Source organism: Solea solea, chromosome 6 (assembly GCF_958295425.1).
Source record: "Solea solea chromosome 6, fSolSol10.1, whole genome shotgun sequence".
NCBI classification, from domain to species: Eukaryota; Metazoa; Chordata; class Actinopteri; order Pleuronectiformes; family Soleidae; genus Solea; species Solea solea.
This window is the reverse complement of record NC_081139.1, coordinates 28,449,082-28,471,920: the sequence shown is the minus strand read 5'-3', so window position 1 is coordinate 28,471,920 and position 22,839 is coordinate 28,449,082. Positions and strand designations below refer to the sequence as shown.

General features: G+C 41.6%; 2 protein-coding genes and 1 long non-coding RNA gene across 4 annotated transcripts in view; 2 read left to right on the top strand and 1 right to left on the bottom strand.

Annotated features, from left to right (window-relative positions):
* LOC131460541 (NACHT, LRR and PYD domains-containing protein 12-like) overlaps nt 1-22,839 on the bottom strand; it is a 216,418-nt gene that overhangs the window by 166,520 nt on the left and 27,059 nt on the right. For both annotated transcript variants that reach the window (XM_058631138.1, XM_058631137.1), the window contains 2 exons: nt 14,221-14,394; nt 13,041-13,214 (listed from right to left, as the gene is read on the bottom strand). In XM_058631138.1, coding sequence (XP_058487121.1) covers nt 13,041-13,214; nt 14,221-14,394 — 348 coding nt within the window. The remainder of the gene's footprint in view (nt 1-13,040; nt 13,215-14,220; nt 14,395-22,839) is intronic.
* Nucleotides 110-2,283, top strand: LOC131460554 (transmembrane and death domain protein 1-like). Its single transcript, XM_058631158.1, has 2 exons — nt 110-870; nt 1,498-2,283. Exons 1-2 carry the CDS (start codon nt 216-218, stop codon nt 1,566-1,568), a joined length of 726 nt encoding a protein of 241 aa, XP_058487141.1. The 5' UTR covers nt 110-215; the 3' UTR covers nt 1,569-2,283.
* LOC131460566 (uncharacterized) lies at nt 10,243-12,126 on the top strand. Its single transcript, XR_009240396.1, has 2 exons — nt 10,243-10,329; nt 11,744-12,126. It is a non-coding gene; the product is annotated as an uncharacterized LOC131460566 (long non-coding RNA).

Below are 22,839 nucleotides of genomic sequence, written 5' to 3'. Positions count from 1 at the left end.
AAGAGTTAGATTTAGAAGTAAGATGTGTTTCATATTCTTACATATAGACCAGTTGCATGAAGAAATGCCAGAATCCTAGAAATCAAAGGAATCCTTAAGATTCCTTTGAAGAAAAGAACACTTCTTTCATTTCCATGTTCTACAACTGTGACTTTTGCAGGGAAACTTTGTGAATTGCTTGCAGAAAGAAACGCGTTCACAGTACTTCAGCTGACATGAAAGGCTGGAAACTCTGTCTCATCTTCATCTTTCCACTGCTGACTTCAACTCTTGGAGGAGAGGACACGGTGGCAGAAGACATCGGTGTCCATCAACTGGAGCGATTAGTGGAGATGCTGACGGTAAAGGAGTGCGAAGATCTTCTACGCACTCTCTCCCACCCGGAGGAAAATATATTCCATCGACTTGAACGCCTCTCGCCGAAAAAAAATCTATCAGCTCTTAAGTCCCGCACCAAAAGAGACACATCTTTATTTGTGGACAGTGAGGCTCAGTGTCAGGCAGCCCTCACAGAGTGGCTGCTGCAGTACGGTGACCACACCTACTATGACAGGCTCACACGCGCCTTGCAGCACATTGGCAGAAGTGACATCGCCATTGAAGTGGGGAAGAACATCAATCAGGACAAAGTGTTGAAGCTGAAGCGCTACGTGGACGGTTATCACAAATATGTGAGCTCTTTAAACATCCCGTCAGTACAAGTGGATCCAAAACAAGATGCAGGTCAGAAGGTCAAGAAAAGAACTGTGAGGGATCTGAGTTGGCGTGACCTTGACCTGATTGTGGAGCGAGCGCCTGTTCCCCCGTACATGAAGGGACCCATGGACGTATTTCTGCCAGTCTTGTATGGCTTCATGATGGGCTTCACAGGTACTTTGTTTGTAGGTGTCCTTATCTTTATTATTGTCAGCAGAAAACAGCTGAGTCATCAACCGAGGGTCAAGATCAGCTCCAGCTGCAGGTACACAGCTGGGGAACACAAGTTTTCTTAGAACAGAATTGAAAATCCTCCTCTTCAGTGATCAGGCTCCGTCATATCTCACGGACATGATTATTCCTTACTACCCTAATAGACCACTCTGCTCTGAAAATGGAGGGCTGCTTGTGGTTCCCAGAGTCTCTCAGAGTAGAATGGGAGGCAGAACTTTCAACAACCAAGTTCCTCTCCTGAAGAACCAGCTCCCACTTTGGGTCCAGGAGGCAGAAAAAACTCTCCCAACATTTAAAGGTCAACTTGTTAATAAAGCTCATCGTTAGAGCTGGTTCAAGTGAACTCTGAACCATCACTTACTTATGATGCCATAGACCTAGACTGCTGGACCAACAGCCATTATGCAGCTCGCTCTCTCTCTCTCTCTCTCTCCTTCCAGAGCTTCAACACCACAACTCAAATAATACACCTATAACTAAGTTACTTTATATTATAAACTACTCATTACTGCTAACATTGATACTATCTTCCTCAATCCTTCATCCATGACTTGTCTTTGTCTGAAGGTCACATGAGCAGCTGGAACCAATCCCAGATGGCATTGGGAAAGCGTCCTGTCACACCCTGGATGAGATGATGAAGACAATAGTGATAATGATAATTATCATTCATGTTCATTTTGTGAAATACTCCTGGTCTCTATCTTCACTGTACTCTCGTTGTAAATGTGATGTTTTGTTTGAAGTCTGCTGAACTTGTTTCTCTACATGTGACACCTACTGCAAGTCTGGTCTAAGGACAGAGGGTCTAAGGACAGGATGATGGTAGATAATTACCCAAGTATGTTCCTGTTGGATTTTGGGAAGAATCTACCCACTACCCACATGACATCACAAAAAATGTTTCTTATAAAGAGCAAAACTGTAAAAAACAAACACTTTTTGGATTCAGGATTCCAGATTTGGTGGCAACCCACATTTATGTTCAGTGTGAGAGTCGCTACTGTGTCCCTTTGGCCAAAGGTACAAGGGGTAACAAAGTAACCAGACCACAGACACACAGTCACTGGAACTGCTCTACTTTTCACTTTTTACTCTTATTCTACTTTGTAGTGATTTTAAATGATTTTAACATGTCTTTATTGTGGTTTTAGGTTTTAGGTCTTGTTCTTAGTGTAATCTTAGAACAAGAACAATCTAAGTGTTGTTTTGTCGTCTGTAATTGATGAGCAAAGACAATAAAGACGTATTCTTCCATCCATCTTCTACTGCTTTATCCGCCACATGAGGGGGGTGACATAGGGCGATAGGCGGGGTACACCCTGGACATTTCACGATGTATTCCATTCCATTCCATTCTATTCTATTCTATTCTATTCTATTCTATTCTATTCTATTCTAACATGTGAAGTTGAATTGAACAAGTTCATGTGTGAATATCTCAGTGACGTGGTCACAGATCAGTATGAATTGTGTCATGCTTCTATAAGATGGTAATAAGCAGGTAAAGTTCAGCTGCTGGAACGTGAAACTGAGGTGACAAAGGTGTTTAAGCCTCGGGGAGGTCTGTGCTCTCAGAGTGACCTGGTTTCTTCAGTCACTGTTTGGTCTGAGAGACACAAAGACAGTCGCGTGGAGCTGAAAAGGCTTCATCAACATTGGCAATAGTTTGAATATATGTTCATATTTAAAAGTTTTAAGGGTGCAGTTCTGAAATCAGTCATACACAGATCATGGTTTGAATGTTGTGACATGTAAACCATTGAAGGGCGTGTTTGTGTTCCCACTGAAGGAAACACACTGGTGTGTTTGGATGATTCTGGCATTTAGAGGCTCTACTAAGTGGCACCTGGTCATTGTGTGTGTGTGTGTGAGAGAGAGATGTGTGTGTGTGAGAGAGAGAGAGATGTGTGTGTGTGTGTGAGAGAGAGAGAGAGATGTGTGTGTGTGTGTGTGTGTGTGAGAGAGAGAGATGTGTGTGTGTGTGTGTGAGAGAGAGAGAGATGTGTGTGTGTGTGTGTGTGTGTGAGAGAGAGAGAGAGATGTGTGTGTGTGTGTGAGAGAGAGAGAGATGTGTGTGTGTGTGTGTGTGTGAGAGAGAGAGAGAGAGGTGTGTGTGTGTGTGTGTGTGTGTGTGTGTGTGTGTGTGTATGTGTGTGTGTGTGAGAGAGAGAGATGTGTGTGGGAGAGAGAGATGTGTGTGTGAGAGAGAGAGAGAGAGATGTGTGTGTGTGTGTGTGTGTGTGTGTGTGTGTGTGTGTGTGTGTGTGTGTGTGTGAGAGAGAGAGAGAGAGGTGTGTGTGTGTGTGTGTGTGTGTCCAGTTATTTCAGACAGTCAGCACACTTGTTTATTTTTAGTCCTGAAAGACTTTGTGTGTATGAATACACACATGTGTGTGGGGATTTGTATACATCATGTGCATATGTGTGTACTGTGTGTGTGTGTGTGTGTGTGTTTTGGCAGTGGACTAGCGTGCAGGTTTAGGAGGTTGTGGTGAGGTTGTGTGTTCAGGGCCGCTGGTGTGAAAGAGCAGTCAGAGCTGTGCTTCCCTCTGGAGAGAGGGACTTTCATTTAGAAGAACAAGGCTCCTAACACATACTCTGGTGCCGCTGCATGCCGCCGCCTCTTTGGCCTTCTCTCCACACTTCATCCGTCCACTCTTCAGCTCTCTGCCACTCTATAAAACTTCAGTCTTTCATCTCTTCATCTTCTCTTCCCTTCATTCTAAACCTTGTTGTTTCTTTTGCTCCTCCCTCTCCAGGAAGTAAAGTGTCCACTCACCTGTTTTCAACATACTGTAGGTTCAAGTTCGGGTGAGAGATCATTTTGTGGAACAACTGTGTTGCGTAAAATCATCTTCACACCATGATTGTAAGCGATGAATGAATGAATGAATGCATGAAGTCACCGTCCAAACGAATGGATTGGATTGTGATGCATGTGACTGTGCTTAGGTTCAGGTTAGGGTCAGAAAAGACATGTGTGCTGTCTCACTGGGCTTTGGTTGGTCAAGTAAACAGTTCCAATCTTCACTTTTCCAGTAGCGCCACAAACTACATCCCCAGAAATATTCATCAAAATCTATTGTTGACTTGAAAAAGTCACAAAGAGACAAACAGAGGCAGAAACACAGGCTCCATGGCAAAGGTCTGAGTAATCATCATCGTGGAGTCTCTGCTCAGTTTGGTGCAGTCATTTCTGTGCTCTGCCCTTCCCAGAAATCACCTGTCAATCACGCAGCGCGGTTAGCACTATGACGTCTTTCAGCTGGGAGTTTCTGTGGGTGGCACACGTCAGCTGACAGCTGACGACTCTGTAAATGCACTCTTTTTCCTGCTGATGACACACATCATATCCTATAGAAACACTTTCAACCAAGTCACAACAAACTGTGTTTTTCTTGTTTCTATTGTAAGAGGAAATAACAGTGATGTGCATTTTGGTTCACACTAACTTCTGCTTCACATACAGCGTGAAGAGTTGGAATGAAGATGAACTCTAATTACCTCTAAGTCTGTGTTGCTCTGAAGGTCCATCAGTCTGTTGTTAAGGTCACTAAATCTGACCTCTGACCTCCAATAACATGATCATACATGGAAGGAAACACCTTTCTAGTCAGATTGACCTTCTTGACATTTGGTAGCGTGGTTCAGTACATTCAGAACATGTTTAACTCCAGGCTTTTCCACCTAAGGTCACTTTTCTGATGCTACAAACACGTCTATAGCGCTCGTTACCACTTTAGCGGCAGTTGAATTTAGAAAATGTCACTTCAGTCGTCACATTTGAGGACTGCAGCGCTCCGTCATGAGCTCGTCATCACATGACATCACAAGTGCGGCCACTAGTGTTTGAAACAGTGACTGCAATCCCACTTCAAAACATTAGAGCAGCACGTAAACCCCGATATCTGTTTGATTTATTATAAACAATCACCTGTTTGGTCAATTTTCAGCAGCAACAGAGTCACAGCAGGAGAAGAGAATGACGCCCACGCGGTGGTTACACGTCGGCAAATTTGCGTTTTGGTCATTTCCTGTTTTATTTTGGTGAGGGTTTAGGGTTTCCTGTTGCTCTGCACTTCTTCTACCTTGTCCTTGTCTTGTCTGTTTACCTTGAGTGTTTGCACCTGGTCCCTTTCCCTCACTCGTCTCCATGTCCTTCGTGACCTTGTTCATGTTTAGAGTGTAGATTCAAGTTGATCTGGTTTTTGTTTTCTACTTATAGGTTTGATTTTTGGCCTTTTTCTCTTGCCGTCCACATTCTTTTTTCTTCATGTTTTTGAGAGAGCAATAAAGCCTCATTTTTGATTTCACCTATCTGACTCAGTCTCGTGCTCTGTGGTACGAACCCTGACACACGGTGGCTGTGGTGGTTAGCACTCTGGCCTTTGCAGCAGGAAGACTTGGGTTGGAGCATGGCTTTTCTCTGGGACTTTGTCTCTGTGTGTGTGTCTGTGATGGACTGGTGAACTGTCCAGGGTGGGACCCCCACCTATCATCCTGTGGCTCAGCTGATTGGTGGAGGATAAAGCGGTAGATCATAGATGGATGGAATTCAAGCAAGTCAGGTGATGACAACGAATAGTTATGAGTGGATAACGTGTTAGCAGCATTCACGTCAAAATATCACTGATGATTCTGGACATATGGATGGCCACTTTAAAGACGGCCATTTTATAACCTTAAACCACACCTCCATGTTTCCACCGGAAGGTTGTGAGCTTGATTCCCGGCTCCTTCTCATGCTGATGAAGACACTCGGTCCCACGTTGCTCCTGATGGCTGTGCTGGAAGCAGGAGAATGGATATGAAAGACAAGTGGTAGAAACGTGGGCTTTACATAAATGGACTGTGTGAATGTGTGAGTGAATGAATGGGTGTGAACTGGTGAATGGCAAACACTGTAGCATGACTGGTCAGACTAGAGAAGCACGATATAAATACAGACCACTGTTGTCAGTCAAATGTTTCCTCGTCCTCTGATGACATGTGTGTACCTTTAAATAGCAAACACACGATGTGTGAGCAGAGGGGGAACACCTCACTCGCACTGGTGATACAGTCCAGTGTCTTTATGCTGCTGTGCTTACAGAGCAGCACGTCTGTAACGTTCAGCTCAACTTGTTCTTGGCAGGATATTAGTGTATTCTAAAGGGAGAGGATCAATCCAGGTAAACCGTTGGTATGCTGCATGATAAAGCTCTGAGCCAGAGGGCACACACACACACACACACACACACACACACACAACATGGGAGACGACCAGTGCTGTCAGGTGATTTGTTCAGAGAGGACGTCATATGTGAGAGTGACTTTTGTTCTTCTGTTTCCTCATAATGACTTTGTTTGTTCTAAGGTGAGACTCCTCACTCCTCACTCCTCACTCCTCACCACCTTCACTGCTGCCCTATAGGTGTGTGAGTGGAAATATAGAGGGAATACATTTAATGGATTTTGCCACATAGCTTCATTATAGCTGTAGTTAGACTGTATAAGCCTTAGTTTATATAAGCTTACATTTTTACATTTAGACCAGGGGTGGGCAATTATTTTCCCCAAGGGGCCACATGAGAAACAAACAATATTGTTGAGGGCCGGGCCAAATTTGAATTCATTTGAATGTAATTAAATTTGATCTCTTTTATCTAAAAAAAGCAGTAAATTGTATTGTTTTGTTGTAAACTGGGCAGCATACAAACACACAATAAACACAATTACTAACCAACTGTATTGAAAATATCACATGACTACACTATATAATGAATACTATGATACTATACTACTGTGGTGTAGTGCAGTTTCTGCTGCACCTTCACACTCAGACGCAACAAACCAATTTCTACATAAAGCTGTTAAATTGGTCTGTTAGACAAGGGTGCCCTCTTGTGGTCAGACTTAGATTAGAGACATCCTTCATGTGCTGGACGAGCAGTCTCAGTGGTCATTTGGTCGTGGTGTTGAACAGCAGGTGATATCTATAACGTTGCATTAATGCCGTCCTCTGGATTCAAATGATTTCATTCCTCTATATTTAACATCCTTTGTCTTCTTTTACTGGACTTTTTCAAAACATGGTCAAAACTCTGAGCAACAAAATTTAAAAACACGTTTGCAAAATGTTTTGACAAAGAAAAAACTGGACTCTGGTTGGTGTGATATATATATGGTGTGTGTTTATTGACTTTGTGTTTATTGGTTTTATTCACATGTTGAATAAAACCAATTGATACTAACAGTGAATTAAATGTGCAGCAAAGACTATCACTGTCAACATCTACATGTATAACGAACAGGACTGGACCCAGATGCAGTACAGTAAGTAACAGTCTTCATTCACACTCGAAACAGACAATGCAGGCAGAGCGAAGATCCTCAAATATGCGTCAAGACGCAGGCGCGGGATCAATCGTGGAACTGAACACTGACAGAGTCACTTGAAGCACACACGTGCATAGAAATCCTCTGGTCAGAAAAACAGCGAATCACGAGGCGACAGATAAAGGAAGGGGGAGTGGTTATATACACTGAGGAATTAGGGAAACGACAGACAGCTGTGACGACCTTGATATGGGTGAAACGGGTTGGGTAATCACAGAGGGGAAAAGTAAAGTGCACACAGACAAGGGACGAAAAAGACTTCAAAATAAGAGGGAATTTCACAATAAAATGACATTGACAACGGAACATGACGACATGGATGTTGAAATCCCCTACAATTATGATTTGATCTGTCTTAAGCACTAACTCAGATAAGAACTCAGAGAACTCTGATAGGAACTCTGAATAAGGTGCAGGTGGACGATAAACTGTGACTATCATCATTGGTTTCTGTGATTTCCAACTAGGATGAGATAGATTAAGAATAATGATGAATGTCCTGGTTTGGGCTTGGGATTGATTAATAATCTAGTATTAAACATTATTAGAAAGCACAACATACACTTTCATTGTTATGCAGATGACACACAGCTATATTTATCTATTCAATTCAATTCAATGTTATTTATATAGCGCCAAATCCTAACATACATGATCTCAGGTGTGTACATAGACAACATCAAGGAGAGCAGAGAAACACAACAGTTCACACAATGAGCAAACACTAGGCATCAGTGGAGAGAAAAAACTCCCTCTTAACAGAAGAAGAAATCTCTGACAGAACCAGACTCACACATGTGCAGCATCTGCCTCGACCGGTTGGGGTGAAAGGAAAATGGGGGACAGAGGAGAGGTGGGGGACAGAAAGGGGGGAGAGAAAGGACAAGAGGGAGATGAGGTAGAGACAGAAGAGAGAGAGAGACCAGGAGCAGATACACAACAACTGTATCAAGTTTATACAGGACAGTTAGAGTCAGTGATGACATGTTTATAGAACTACAATGTCATTTATATAATTATTGAAGCAATTATTCTGTCAAATATTTAAAAAGCATTGTTTAAAACTCATCAGTAGACAACATAGATACATTGAACTGATGCAAATGAAAAGGAAACACATGTTGACTGGTCAGGGTTAAACTGTTAGATATGTAATTATACATCATGTAATAAAGGTTATGGATATTATTAACATTGTAGATGAATACTCTTGGATTAAAGACACATTATGTTAAATGTTGAAACAGCTCGTCACAGGTTCAGGACGTTAGGACTGAAAAATCACACCATCATCGTTGGAGTTCTGTCACAGATCTGTTGAAGCAGCGTCACACACACACACGCACACACACACACACACACACGCACACACACACACACACACACACACACGCACACACACACACACACACACACACGCACACACACACTCATCACATCCATGGCCTCCACCTGTTGAGAGAAGACGACAGAGAGTCAGAGTCAGAGTCAGTGATGCAGCTCAGATGTGGAATAATAACATCACATGTTACAACAGCTCACATTCACTCATTCACCAAACACTGGTTGTTTGGAGTTGTGTGAAAACAAATCAACAGAAGTATTTGGACTATTATGAAGTATTCAAATACATTGACAGTATTTTCATATGGAGTTTTGCAGCTTTAACAGCTTCAACTCTTCTTGGAAGACTTTGCTCAACACTTTGAAGTGTTTCTGTGAGAATTAGTGTCCATTCATTGTGTCGAGCATTGATGAGGTCACACACTGATGCTGGACCACAAGGTCTGGCTCTTAATCTCTGTTCCAGTTCATCCCAAAGGTGCTGGATGGGGTTAAAGGTCAGGGCTCATGTCTTTATAGTGGTTGCTTTGTCCACTGAGACACAGTCATGTTGGAGTAGAAATGTCTGCGTCTGCTGAACTTCAGATTGTCCTTCACTGAGAGAAGAGGCCGAGAGTCCAAAGCCCCATTGAAACACGTCAATTCAAATACTTTTGTCCATATAGTGCATCTATAGTGCTGCAGGAACTACTCCTCACCAGCAGGGGTTGCTGTTTCTTTATGTTCATCTCTGTTGACATGGAAGTCAAGGTCACATGTTCAGCTGTGGCCTTAAATGCGTACTCTGTGTACTTTGATGGAAAGTATTTGTTAGTAGATATATTTCAGGGACATTTGGTTTTTTGATTGAATTGTTGTTGCCACTGTTTCATGTTGCCTCACACACACACACACACACACACACACATGGTGACGATACTCAAGTCACTCATTTGCATATTTCTTCAGGAAAAAGTTGTGTTTATATTCTGTTCATGCAGAATTTGTCTATAAACCTTAAACCAGAGAGAACTTTGATTTTGACTCATGTTACAGAGTCTTGGAGGCGGAGCTTTAACCTGAGGTCCAACAGAAAGGGGCGGGCTTTGTCACTCCAGTGTTCATGTTTACAGCAGAGTCACTATAATGTCTGTGTCTGCAGCCTCTTCATGTTATTTGATATAATGTGAATGTAAATGACTTTCTCGTGGTTTTATGTGGTTTACACTTGAAGGTGTTTGTGGAAGACTTTTAAAAAAAGGTCAATGAAGTCTACTTTCTGGGAAATTGTCCTCATTTTTGACAGAAAAAGTGAAGAAAACTAACTCTAACATTGTCTTAAAAGAAGAGAATGACAACTTCATGTAAGCTTTAATAAACAGTAACAAACAACAGTTTGAATGAAATCCCTGCTGCTCCTGCTTCACTACTGCTGTGTTTAAAACACAAAGGTCAAATTCACTCTCTCTGTACTTACGTACTTACACTAACTCTTAGTTTGTTTCATGTCTTTTTCATTTGTTTCCATGTCTTGTCACTAGTTCTCCTGTCATTTCAGATCCCGCCTTTCTTCCATGCAATCAACTCATTTCCCTCACCTGGTTTTCCATTGGCTCATTAGTCCCTCAGTGATTATATAGCAGCCCATTTTCAGATGGTCTTGTGTTGGTTTTTTGCTCCAGCATTTCTAGTTAGGTGCCTGCAGCTACAATGCATACTAGTGAGAACCTAGAGTTCTCACTAGAATGCATTGAGCGGAAGCACCTATTGATATTCCTACGCGTTTATTCCGCTTCTTATTATTCTCGCACCCTCAAAAGTTTGGCACGCTTCTCCTCCCGCAGTTTTGAGAAACCCCCAACACAAGTTACATCAAAACGTGCGCCTCGACCGGGAATCGTGTGCTATGACTTTTCTAAGACTTTCGAGTAACCATGGCGACAAAAATCACGAAAAACTGCGATTAATTTCCACTCACACAATAATGGGAAACGGCCAAAATTTGGAGAAAAACCAAGCCCGCTTTGGAGCATCACAGTGTCGTCATACTTTAACGCAGAAACATGATTGTTACTTTAAACGGGTCACAAGACTTGGGACTTTTCTGACCTAAGTCAAAGTTTTGATACATGTTACGGTTTTTAAACAATCGCAGTTTACGTTTTGTACTTTTTTTTTACGTTTTCAGATTTTATAATGATTGTGTGTGTGGTCTGTGAAGTGTGTGGGCGGATCGCTAGAGTGTGCCACTCTAGCGAGATCCAGCAAATTAATCACCAAAAATCTCTAAACAAACTCTTCTCCTGCCCACAATTTCCAACCTACACTGACCATTTTTACATCAAAATGTTGCCATGGCTGTCCTCTAACCCTGTATGTGTTTTCATGTTCATATGACCTGTAGTTTTTCTTTAAATCACCTCAAAGCGCAGAGAACTCTGGTCACAGTCTCCATTCACTCCCATGTTAAAATGTCTGCTTTGGAGTTCTGGAAAAATCAAGACGAGGGTGATTTTAAAACTGTGATTTCTCTGTCAATTCACGCCTGTTTGTCACAAACATGTGGGAGTTGCTGAAAGCCTCCTGACGCTCACAAACCAAAAATTGTATCTCTATCATCAACCGTTCTTGAAATATGACAACTTTAAAACATGCTGTTTTCTCTGTTCTCAGAGGTTTAGGAGAGATAGGGACAGGTGCGTGTGTGCGTGTGCGTGTGTGTGCGTGCGCGTGTGTAAGGAGAAGAGGGGACTTAGGGAGGGGCGTGTAAGTCTCTCTGTATTGAATTGCTATTCTTCCACACAAAACTTTGACGTGTAACTCCTCCCACAGTTTTGAGAAAACCCCCACACATGTTATATCAAAACGTGCGTCTTGGCCGGGACTTGTGTGCTATGACTATTTCCAAGTGTTTTAAGTAACCATGGCGACAACAATCGCAAAAAACTGCGATATAATACACATGAATGGGAAACTTTGAAAGGGTGACTCCACCAAAAAGTCCTTCCAAGGTGGATTGGATCCAAATAATGTTTCCCAATGACGACACATGCCGCAAGAACTGCAGGCACCCTCGAAATTTCGGCCACGGAATTGCCACTCTAGTTAGTCTTCTTGTTCTGATGTGTTTGCCTGTTTGTGACTGATTTCCTGCTTTTGGACTTAGTAATCTGCGTTTTCCTGCCTCGTTGTCGTGCTTTTGGGTTCTCCCTTGCCAAGGTGTCAATTCTTAAAGTCAGAGAAGACTCACTTTCATTTCTTTGCTTGTGATAAAGATCATTTCTTGATATTTTGCTCATTTCTTCATGCTTTTGTCAGAGTTTGAAGGAAAATGACGTTCCAGTCTGAAAGTGGCTACTTTGACGTTTTCTAACCAAACAAGATGTGCTGCTGTTTTTACAGTGTATGATACAGTGGATCTATAATCTGTGATGAAGTCAAACTACAAACAGCTGATGGACGCTCATCATGTGAGGCGCTCAGCTCTAGTCTGTGAGTAGCAGCAGCTCGTGGCTCGTCTGTTGTCTCTCTGTGTCTTTGTGTCCAATCATGAAGTCTGTCACTATTGTGCTGTCACAGCTTCACTGAGGAAACACTGATGTTTGTCTGACTGTGATTAGAACAACACTCTACTCACTTCAGAGTCTCCAGTCTGTAGTCTGGACTCTTCTGAAGATCACGCAGAGGCTTCACTGCTGAATACTGCAGCTGGTTCAGACTCAGGTCCAGGTCTCTCAGGTGTGAGGGGTTGGACTTCAGAGCTGAGACCAGAGAAGAACAGCTGATCTCTGTCAAACTGCAGCCCTTCAACCTGAATAAAGAATAAAACATGAGACTTTAGAACAATGTGTGTGTGTGTGTGTGTGTGTGAGTGTGTGTGTGTGTGTGTGTGTGAGAGAGAGAGTGTGTGCATGTGTGTGAGAGAGAGTGTGTGCATGTGTGAGACTGTGTGTGTGTGTGTGACTGTGTGTGTGTGTGTGTGACTGTGTGTGCGTGTGTGTGTGTGTGACTGTGTCTGTGTGTGTGTGTGTGTGACTGTGTGTGTGTGTGTGTATGTGTGCATGTGTGTGTGTGTGACTGTGTGTGTGTGTTTGTGTGCGTGCGTGTGTGACTGTGTCTGTGTGTGAGTGTGTGTGTGTGACTGTGAGTGTGTGTGTGTGTGTGTGTGTGTGTGTGTGAGAGAGTGTGCGTGTGTCTGTGTGTGACTGTGTGTGTGTGTGTGTGTGTGTGAGACTGTGTGTGTGTGACTGTGTGTGTGTGTGTGTGTGTGAGTGTGCGTGAGTGTGCGTGAGTGTGTGTGTGTGTGTGTTTAAGGAGTTTATTTTATTCATCAGTGAATAAAATGATTTTAATGTAAATGAAATGAAAGTTTAAAAAACAACAGCAGCTTCAGTCAGTGAACTCACCCCAGAGTCTCCAGTCTACAATGTGGACTCTCCAGTCCAGAACACAGCAGCTTCACTCCTGAATCCTGCAGCTGGTTCTGACTCAGGTCCAGGTCTCTCAGGTGTGAGGGGTTGGACTTCAGAGCTGAGACCAGAGAAGAACAGCTGATCTCTGTCAAACTGCAGTAACTCAACCTGAATAAAGAATAAAAGTGTTTTGTTCAGCAGGTGAATTTTAATGTGTGAGTCAAATATCAGCTGTGAGGATGAAAATGTATCTGAACATTTTCTACAGTGTATTTAGAAAGCATGAGTCATGTGACTGTGAGACACACGAGTGTGTGAAGGTTCAGTTCAAGTGAACGTGAAGAATAAAGACGTTTGACGCAAAGAAACAGCAGCAAAAGGACAAAGAAGTCACAGGTGAATTTCAACACAGCCTCACTTTTCACATCAAGTTCAACTCAATGAAATGAATCAATGATAAGAAGCAGAAACGGGTGGAGTCTGTGTGCAGGCTGTACACTGAGAGGTTCAATACTGCCCTCTACACTTCAAAGTCCTGAATCACACTTCTTCTCAACATCTTTACAATTCTATATTTTACACTTGATTTGATTCTTTGATTCATCTGTGTTTAGTAAACCAGCTTAAAGGTGCATTACCACCACCTTTATTGCTGCAAAGAATTCTGGGACACGGTCGTCCGCCAAACATACACCAGATGACGAGTCATGTGACAGTTGGGACACGCCCACGTCACGGTGCTGTGACACATGTTGACAACATCTGGACCATGAGTCCACACTTGGAGGATCCAGCCTTATGAACTGAGACACAGCTGATTTGAAGACGAGAGGAAGCTCCTGTTTGTTTGTAAACAGTCACAGCTGTGACATCATCAACAACGCTCATTCTGATTGGCTACATGTGAACGTGTCAGAGGAGAAAGTGAAAAACATCAAGTTCAGTCAGAAAAGGTCAAAGCTGCGACTGACGTGAAAACTACAGCGACTGAAACACTTTAGAAAACAAAAAACACGTCAGCTGTGAAAAGATCCTGATTCTACATCTGAGGGAAGAAAAAGTGGAAACATGGAACAACCATCACTGATTCAACTCATGTGACAACATGAATGACTTCCAGTTGTGGATGAAACATCTGACATTTACAACAGTAACAGAGAGTCAGTGAACTCACCCCAGAGTCTCCAGTCTACAATGTGGACTCTCCAGTCCAGAACACAGCAGCTTCACTCCTGAATCCTGCAGCTTGTTATCACTCAGGTCCAGTTTTCTCAGGTGTGAGGGGTTGGACTTCAGAGCTGAGACCAGAGAAGAACAGCTGATCTCTGTCAATCTGCAGCCCCTCAACCTGAATAAAGAATAAAACATGAGACTTTAGACCAGGGGTTTTAAACCTTTTGCCAGCTGGGCCCCCCCAAAGCTGGTTCATTGCAGTTGGGGCCCCCCCTCCCGTTCCCGGCGCCACCCCCACTACACCACCCCTTGGATGGATGGAGATAGATAGATAGATAGACAGACAGACAGACAGACAGACAGACAGACAGATAGACAGCCCTAGGCTAGGCAATTCTTTTTAGGCCCACACTATCATCATCATCATCATCATCATCATCAGTAGGCCTATTACTAGGCTATTGGTATAATTGTGAATTGGCACCAGACCTTTGATATGAATGTATGCTTTATTATTGTTATTATTACGAGGTCTAATAGTAGGAATATCATCTGCATTTTTTACAGAAGCTTGCAGGCGATGTTCATGTGAGACCTGAGCCTGCTTTGCCTTCAAAGATCCTCAATTCTTGGGGTAATTCTTGCATTTCAACTACAATTAAAGTACCTACTTAATGTGGGCACACACACAGTGACTAGTGACTTTACACCAGTCCCTGTGACGGGACTCTGGCCAGTCAGCGGCCGGCAGTCTGACCAATCATCGCATAGTACCTGCTTAGTGCTTGGAACCTCGCAGGAGCAGGTACTAAAAATAGTACCTGGTACCAAAAAGTCGCCATGAGGATGATTTATTTGTTTGTTATAATAATCCAACCCCCCCAGGAGACTGTCCGCGAGAACCACTGCTTTAGTCAACTACTGTGTGTGTGTGTGTGTGTGTGTAACAGGGTCAGTTACTACAGTATTTCTTTTTTAAGGTACTGCAATTTATTGAACACCTGATGTCTATTTTATTTATAATTACACAAAATGTATGTTTTAAGTTTTTATTTGTGTATTTGACCCTGACACGGCAGGTTAAGTTGTCATGTGGAACCTTCATGATTGTCTGCTGTCCCCCACGTTCACTTTTGGGGTGCCCACCCAGTATTTAAGGGTGTGTCTGCCCTCACCTCTCCCCTTCTGCTGCTGCATGTTGTGGGAGAGGTACGTGATGTGCGCTTGTGTGATTTCTGTATTGTTTAGCATTGTCATTATGCTCATATGGAGATTATCGTGCTAAATTTGACAAGCTGTACATTTATTTTTATTTTATTTTTTATAATTATATATTTATTTTATAGAGGGCACGTTTCCCTGTGTTCCACATGCTGATGGGAGTTTTCTTTCACTTGCTTTGTGTCAGAAATAAACGGAGACTTCCTCTAAAAGATATCCAGCGTACGGCGAATTCTTCACAACGCAGACCGCAAAACTACACCGTTACACTTGGTGCCGTTCGACCCGTTGCATCACCGATCGGCGCTCGTCTGATCCCCGGGGAGCAGCGGCGTTCACCTGCCTCGTCTCTCCTCCTCTCGCTCTGTGGGTGTGTGAGACTGCAGTCGCCCGAGGTGCGTTCAAGGTGTGTCGGACAATTGAGTGCTAAAAGATTCACTCGCGTTTCGTCATTGCTCCGTGCTAATGACTGTACGTAACTAGTTATTCTCTAAGTGTGGAACGCTGGACATTGAAGAGGAATTTAAACTAAGTGACGCTAATAATGTGAATACCTTGTGTTCATATTGTGGGTTTTTTTGTGTGAAAAAAAAACAAAACAGAAAACTATGTACTTTTTTGTGTGTGTGCTTTGGGTAAAGGTGTCCAAATAGACCAACCCTATACATGGGAAACGCGTAGAAGTCAATATTGTAAAAATTGAGATTTTTATTTTGTGCTCCTGTCATTTAACTGTTGTATTGCAGCACATTGTGCAGTTTACAGTGCAAGGTTACTTTGTGTTCAAGATGTCGGAGAGGGACAGTTTTATGGTTCATGCTATGGCTGGTCGTGGACGTGATGTCACCTTTGGGGTGGGGAGGGGCCAACAGATTTCTTCACTGTGTTATGGTAGGGGTAGGCCAGTGTTCCCCAGTGTTATGAACAACACAGTTGATCAGTCAGTTATTGAGCCTCCATTAACCCCCTCTGCCAGCTCCACACTGATTGCTCAATCAGACCCTACACCTCCACAATTAGTTTCTGTTGATGCTCTCAGTGTTGTGATAACAGATTTGGTTAAAAAGATTGGTGATAGCATTGTGGCCAACCTTAACAGTGTACATCAGCCAAGTGCCACTCAGTCTCAGTCCCCGATCAGTCAGTATGTGAACCTAGTTCTTTAAGTTATGAATATTGAAGAAAGAGATTTGCCATGTGATTTAAAGATCTGTTGCTACAATTCAATTCAGTGACAATATCCTTTGGGGCAATTGCTATGACATGACCAGTCCTGTTCTGAATAAACTTCTCTACGTCTCTCCAAAAAACAAAAGAAAAGGGGCAGTGATAAAACAGATGTAAAGTCGTTTCTGGCTCAGTTTTGCACTTTAGCATCAATGTCAACACATTTGGAAATGATTGTGTTACACGGGTAAATATGATGTAAGATTTTGAAATGAACTTCTCTGATTTTATTCCAAACACAAAACTGAAAGGGGCATAACCATGCTTTGCGCCACTTTATATGATCAAATTGTGAATTCCAGAAAGATTTGCTTTTGGGTGAAATCTTGTTCTAGTTTTGAATCTCTTTCCTTATATGTTTGTTTGTACACTTTACATCTGTTAATGGTATCCCACCAATAAGTAGAGAAGGCACTTGAGGATCAATATTTTGATGGCCAAGGTGACATTTCATTCATTCAATTATGCCTGTGGGAATAGCTGGCATTACAGAAATCAACTCTTTATAAATGATAGGAACAGATTTTGTTCTTAGAAATGGTTCATAACTATAAAGATGACCTTTATTATCAAACAAAGCAGAAACATAGATAATACCCCTTTCAATCCAGGCCTCCTTATATAGACTTTTCTTGTTAACAGTAATATCACTGTTATTCCAAATAAGAGTTTTTTGTGGTGAAAAGTTGTGAACATAACACACTTTCCAAGACAATAAAGCCTGTTGATGACATTTTGAGACTTTTAGTGGCAATTTAGAAACGGACTAGTTACATCCCAATAGAAAGTTGAAGCCGCTTCCATTTTCAAAGATATTATATGGTATAAAATTCCATAGCGATTCCGGACATTCCAAACATTTCTGAAGCCATTTGATCTTAAAGGTGCAATTCAAACGGATCAAATCTAAGACGCCCAATCCTCCTTCTGCTCTCTCTAAAGTGAGAATTTCTTTTTTGAGGCAATGTCTCCTATTTTTCCACACAAATGTAATACATAAATGATTGATTTCTGTGCAGAACATATCACTAACAAAAAGTGACAAAGCAGGATAAACTAATCTTGATACACCTTCAGCTTTTGACAATAACACTCTAGCAAAGATTGAAAGGTCTCTCTGAAGCCATCAATTCAAAATTGTCTTAGTTTTCTTCATTTTGGGAAGAAAATGTAGCTGTTGTCTGAGAGTCATGTCCTTGGAAATGTGAACACCAAGATATTTAACACACTGTTTGACAGGAATATCAAACATAAGTTTCTCTTCAGTCTCATAGAAACATAAAAGATTAAGTTTAAGACCCGAAGCTTCTGAAAATGCACCAGTTGCACGTAATGCACTTTGTATTTGCCCTTTATCCCTTAGAAACAATAGTGTATCATGGGCTAGCTGTGTCATTTTGATCTCTCTGTTAAAGATGGTCAAACCATGAATATCGGGGCTATGTGAGATATTTAACAACAAAACTTCAGCCACAATCAAAAATAAAAAACAAGAAATAGGACATCCTTGGCGTACACCTCTTGAAATTGGAAACCTTTGGGAAATGCTGGGATATAAAATGACAGAGCTGTTTATATCTTTATAAAACATTATTATATTATTAATAAAATGATCCCCAAAACCAAAAATGTGCAGGGCCTGTATCATGAAAGAATGTTCAATTGAATCAAATGCCTTATAAAAGTCGAGGAATACAAGTAGTGCATGTGACTTTATGTGGTTCCAATAGTCAATTCAATCTAATACTAACCTGACATTAGAGCTAATGTGACGTTTGGCCATAAAGGCATTTTGGTTTTCGCTTATTATCTCTTCTAGATCTTTCTTCAAACGTTTAGCATAGACCTGTCAGATCATTTTATAGTCTATATTTCAAAGAGAAATGGGCCTCCAATTTTCCATTATTAAAGGATTTGTTTCAGGTTTAGGAATAAGGGTTATCAGACCTTGTTTCATGGTTGTCGTCATGTCCTTTCTATCAATACATTCTTTAAACATGAGCAGTAGATGGTCCTTAATTAAAGCCCAAAAGCATAAATCAAATTCTACTGAGAGACCATCACTTCCAGGTGCTTTTCTTAAATTCATTGAGTTCATATTGCTTCAGTCATTTCTGAGGATGAGAGCTCTCTGTCACAGCTGTCTTTGAAATGTCCAGAAATCAGAGGAGTCAACTTTCTTATATGCTCCATAAATGCACTGCTCTTGAAGTGATTCAATTCACATGTATATCATTTGCTATAAAAGGAGGTGACGTAACTTGCAATATTATTGTGGTCTGTGCTGATGGTACCATTTATATTTAGGGATGTAATATTATTTATTTTCCTATTTGGCTTTTCTAAACCAAAAAAAGAACTAGTATTTCTTTCCCCTTCCTCTAACCACTTAGCCCTGGACCTTATGAAGGCACCTTTGGCCAAATTCATATACATTCTGTCAAGCTCTTCACTAAGATTCTTAAGCAATTTTAATTCATCCTCAGATAAATCGTGCCTAGATATTCATTTGTGCAACTGGCTCATTAAAGATCTTCTTTGCTAGTACGTATTTCTTTTATTTGTTTGCTACACTGTATTGCAACTTCTCTAACTTTAAATTTAAAGAATTCCCATTTTTGGATTGGACTCATATCTTTTTCACTAAAAATGTCTTTTGCAAGCAATTCTACACTTTTTTTAAAAAAATGTTTTGTCTTCCAATATATTATTATTTAATTTCCAATAGCCTCTGATGTTTGATTTTTCTTTAGAGCCCTTTAATCTAAGACTTCTCTTTTGATGATCAGACAGCGGAGCATGAGAATGAGAAACATCTGAAATGAACTGTAGTCCATGTGATGACAGTAACCATAGATCAATTCTAGACTGTAAGCTTCTGCTAGAATTGGTCCACGTATAATCTTTGACACTGGGGTTCATAAATCTCCAAGCATCTGAAAGCAGAAGGTGATCACACAGAAATGAGGTAGATTTGAAACCAAGTCAAGCTGTAGATCTAGGAGGCCATCGATCTATTTCATCATCAGGGGCATCATTGAAGTCTCCACCAATGATAAAAACACATTCTTTGTATTTTCCTTTGCAGAGAGATTAGAAAACATATCTTTTGCTTGAATTGTTCTGTTTGGACCATAAACATTGCAAATAATAACCAGAAGGTTGTCCACCTTTAAGACCAATATAATCCATGGACCATCATCTGAGAAAGCGGAATCCAGCACATCACCATTAAATCTATTCAAAAGAACTGCGACTCCAGCTGAATTATTTGAGCCATGAGAAAGAAAAACTGTGTCCCCTCACTGAGACTTCTAAAATCTTTCATCATCTCTAGATGAATGAGTTTCTTGCAAAAAAACTACATTTGCATTACAACGCCTGCTTAAGAGAAAAACTGCCTTCCTTTCTGTATTATCCCGTAGTCCCCTTACATTAATAGAGCACAAACTTAGTGCATCAAACTTAAATTGAGTCATACAAGAAAATGAACTCAATAAAAACAGAAACAGAATTGGCTAATGTCTGAGGTAAATGAACACTTAGAAACTTGAAGAAAGAATAAAATAGGTACTTACAAACAGTAAAGCTCAACTATAAGTACCATTTATACATTCATGAATTTTAAACCAACAGTATTATTAAATGTAATGAAGTGCTCCTGTGACTTATTTAACATAACCCTTAAAGTCCAGAACCCATTCTAAACTTAACAAGTCACCTTTCTTCCTTCAATATAGGCTTCTGGACCACGAACACCAGCACGTTTCCCTTGCTTTCTGGCAGCTTCCACAAGCGGCCAGAGCTTGTTTCTTTCCATCTTGTCGGTTTGTGTCAAATCTTCCTTAACCAGTAGTTTCTTCTCCTTGAGAATCTCAGTGCCACGTGAAATCTTCCAGACTTTGTTTCCAAAGGATCTCATTGTGAACTGCACGATGACAGGTCGTGCTGCATTATCCCGGGGAACTCCAACTCTATGCACTGTGTCAACGAGAAAGCCCAGCTTTTCTTTGTCTTCAGGTGCGAGCAGCGCCAGCAACTTGATGATCTCCCCTCTGATGTTCTCTGCAGGTGTCTCTCCTAATCCATACATGCGGAGATTCCAGCGCCTGCTGAAGCGCTCGCTATTTTCACTTCTCTGTTGCAGTTGTGAGACTTGTCCTGACATTTCTTTAATGTGTTCTTTGTTATTTTCAACTTTCCATAATTCCATCCCTTTCAACTGCTCGCAGACTGTCGTAATGGCTTCAGTGTTTCTGGAGATGTTTTGCTCAAGCGCAGTGAAGCGTTTTGTTAACTCCACCACTGCATTCATGATTTCAGCGTTGGAAACATCGTCAGCATCACCTCCGCCTTTTTGATGCTGTTTCTTTGGGTCCGGGCCTTTACTCGGCGTAACTGGTAGCGGTGTGAACAAACCGTCCAAACCTTCAACTTCATGTTGAAGTAGTGACGTGACTGTAGGGGCCAAAATGCATATTTGGTCTGTTTGTTTATTGTTTATTTTGAAAGGTCACTCATACTGTTTTTTGGTCATGTCACTTCCGTTTTTGATTGACACATGGGTGTGGTTTAATCTATACACCTGGGCACTCGGATCGGCGGGGGGTAAGAGAGAGAAAGGGGGTTAGTGGCGTTCCTGATTTATATTTTCTGTTTACCGTCAAATCGTCAAATAACCAAGAATAAATCATCATACAACCAAGAATAAATCGTCAAACAATAAACATCACTGGACTTGGATTCATTTGAATGACGCGTAACTGCCTGGAGCCCACCTAAGCCTCTTAGCGACCTTTTATAGGAAAACTGTCGCTACAATTAGTAAACAGAAAACCAATCCATAAACACCACGGCATGGACGGAATTCAACGTTGCTCTTACCGCTTGGATCTCGATGTTTTGCACTGAACGAACTATGCAACACATTGGACTCTTTTCCGCGGACGCCTTGGATCAGAGACATAAGTGACAGCAGCGCATCACAGCCATCGGAAACGGTATGTTGGTTGATCCTCCTGTGTATTTGTTTGAAGTTGAACACAGTTTGGAGAGGCTGCCGTTTTGTCCATTGGGGACTGTTTGTTTGGGCTTGTGTTGCGCGTGCTTCGTTTGTCGCGATCGGCAATTGTTTGGGCTGATTTGACTGTGTGGTGAGCAGTGGCCGCCGTGCTGTGCTGTTGTGTTGAAAATCGCATTGTGGCTGAAGCAATGTCATTACGGATTGCATTGTGTCTGTTGCTCAGTGCTTTGGTGAATTGTGCACGTTGAAAGTTCACATAATGAGTGACGCAAATGAAATGGAAAATACGGAGAAGAGAACGGTCCAGCTTACAGCCAAAGCGCTGGCTTGCGAAATGGAAACTCTTCAAAAGCAACGTCAATCTAATGTGACAAAAATGAAAGCACTCTCACGCGAAATTAAAGAGCTCATGAAAAATGATGAAAATGCAAAGAAAGTGCAATTCAAACTGAATGAACTCAAACAACTGGATGAAAATGCAAAGGCAGCACATGAGTCAGTGATTGTTTTACTTCCCAAAGAGGAAAAGGTAACACAAAATGAGTGGTTTGGACGCATAATAAAACACAACACAGACTTCACTGATGATGTAAAAACATGGCTCTCTGAGACTGAAAGACACTTTCAGCAAGCAAGAAATGTGACTGCAGATGTGTTTGCTGCACAATCAGTCAACTCTCCCATTCCACCTGAAGAAGAGGCACCTGTTGCACCTGTTGAATTAAAGGAAGATATACCACACTCTGATGTTCCAACTGCCATTCCTTCTCAACAGAATAAAGCAATATCTGACATGCAGGATGAAATTAAACCAAGTGACAGTGTGTCAAATGTTACCAACAGGAGTCACAAATCACATTCTTCATGCTCAAGATTTTCCACCACCTCATCTGCATGCATCAAGGCTGAGGCTGAAATGGCTGCTCTTATTGTAAAACAACAAATGCTAAAAGATAAACATGCCATAGAAGCACAAGAGGAGCAGCTAAGGAGGAAAAAAGAGCAACTGGAGCTGGATGGAAACCTTGCTGCTACAATGGCAAAAATGAAGATTCTTGGAGCCTCAAGTAGATCTGGTGTGTGCAGCCACAGATCAAGAGTGTCGGATGGTATGAACTCGTATATGGAGAAAAAACAACATGAAAAGAA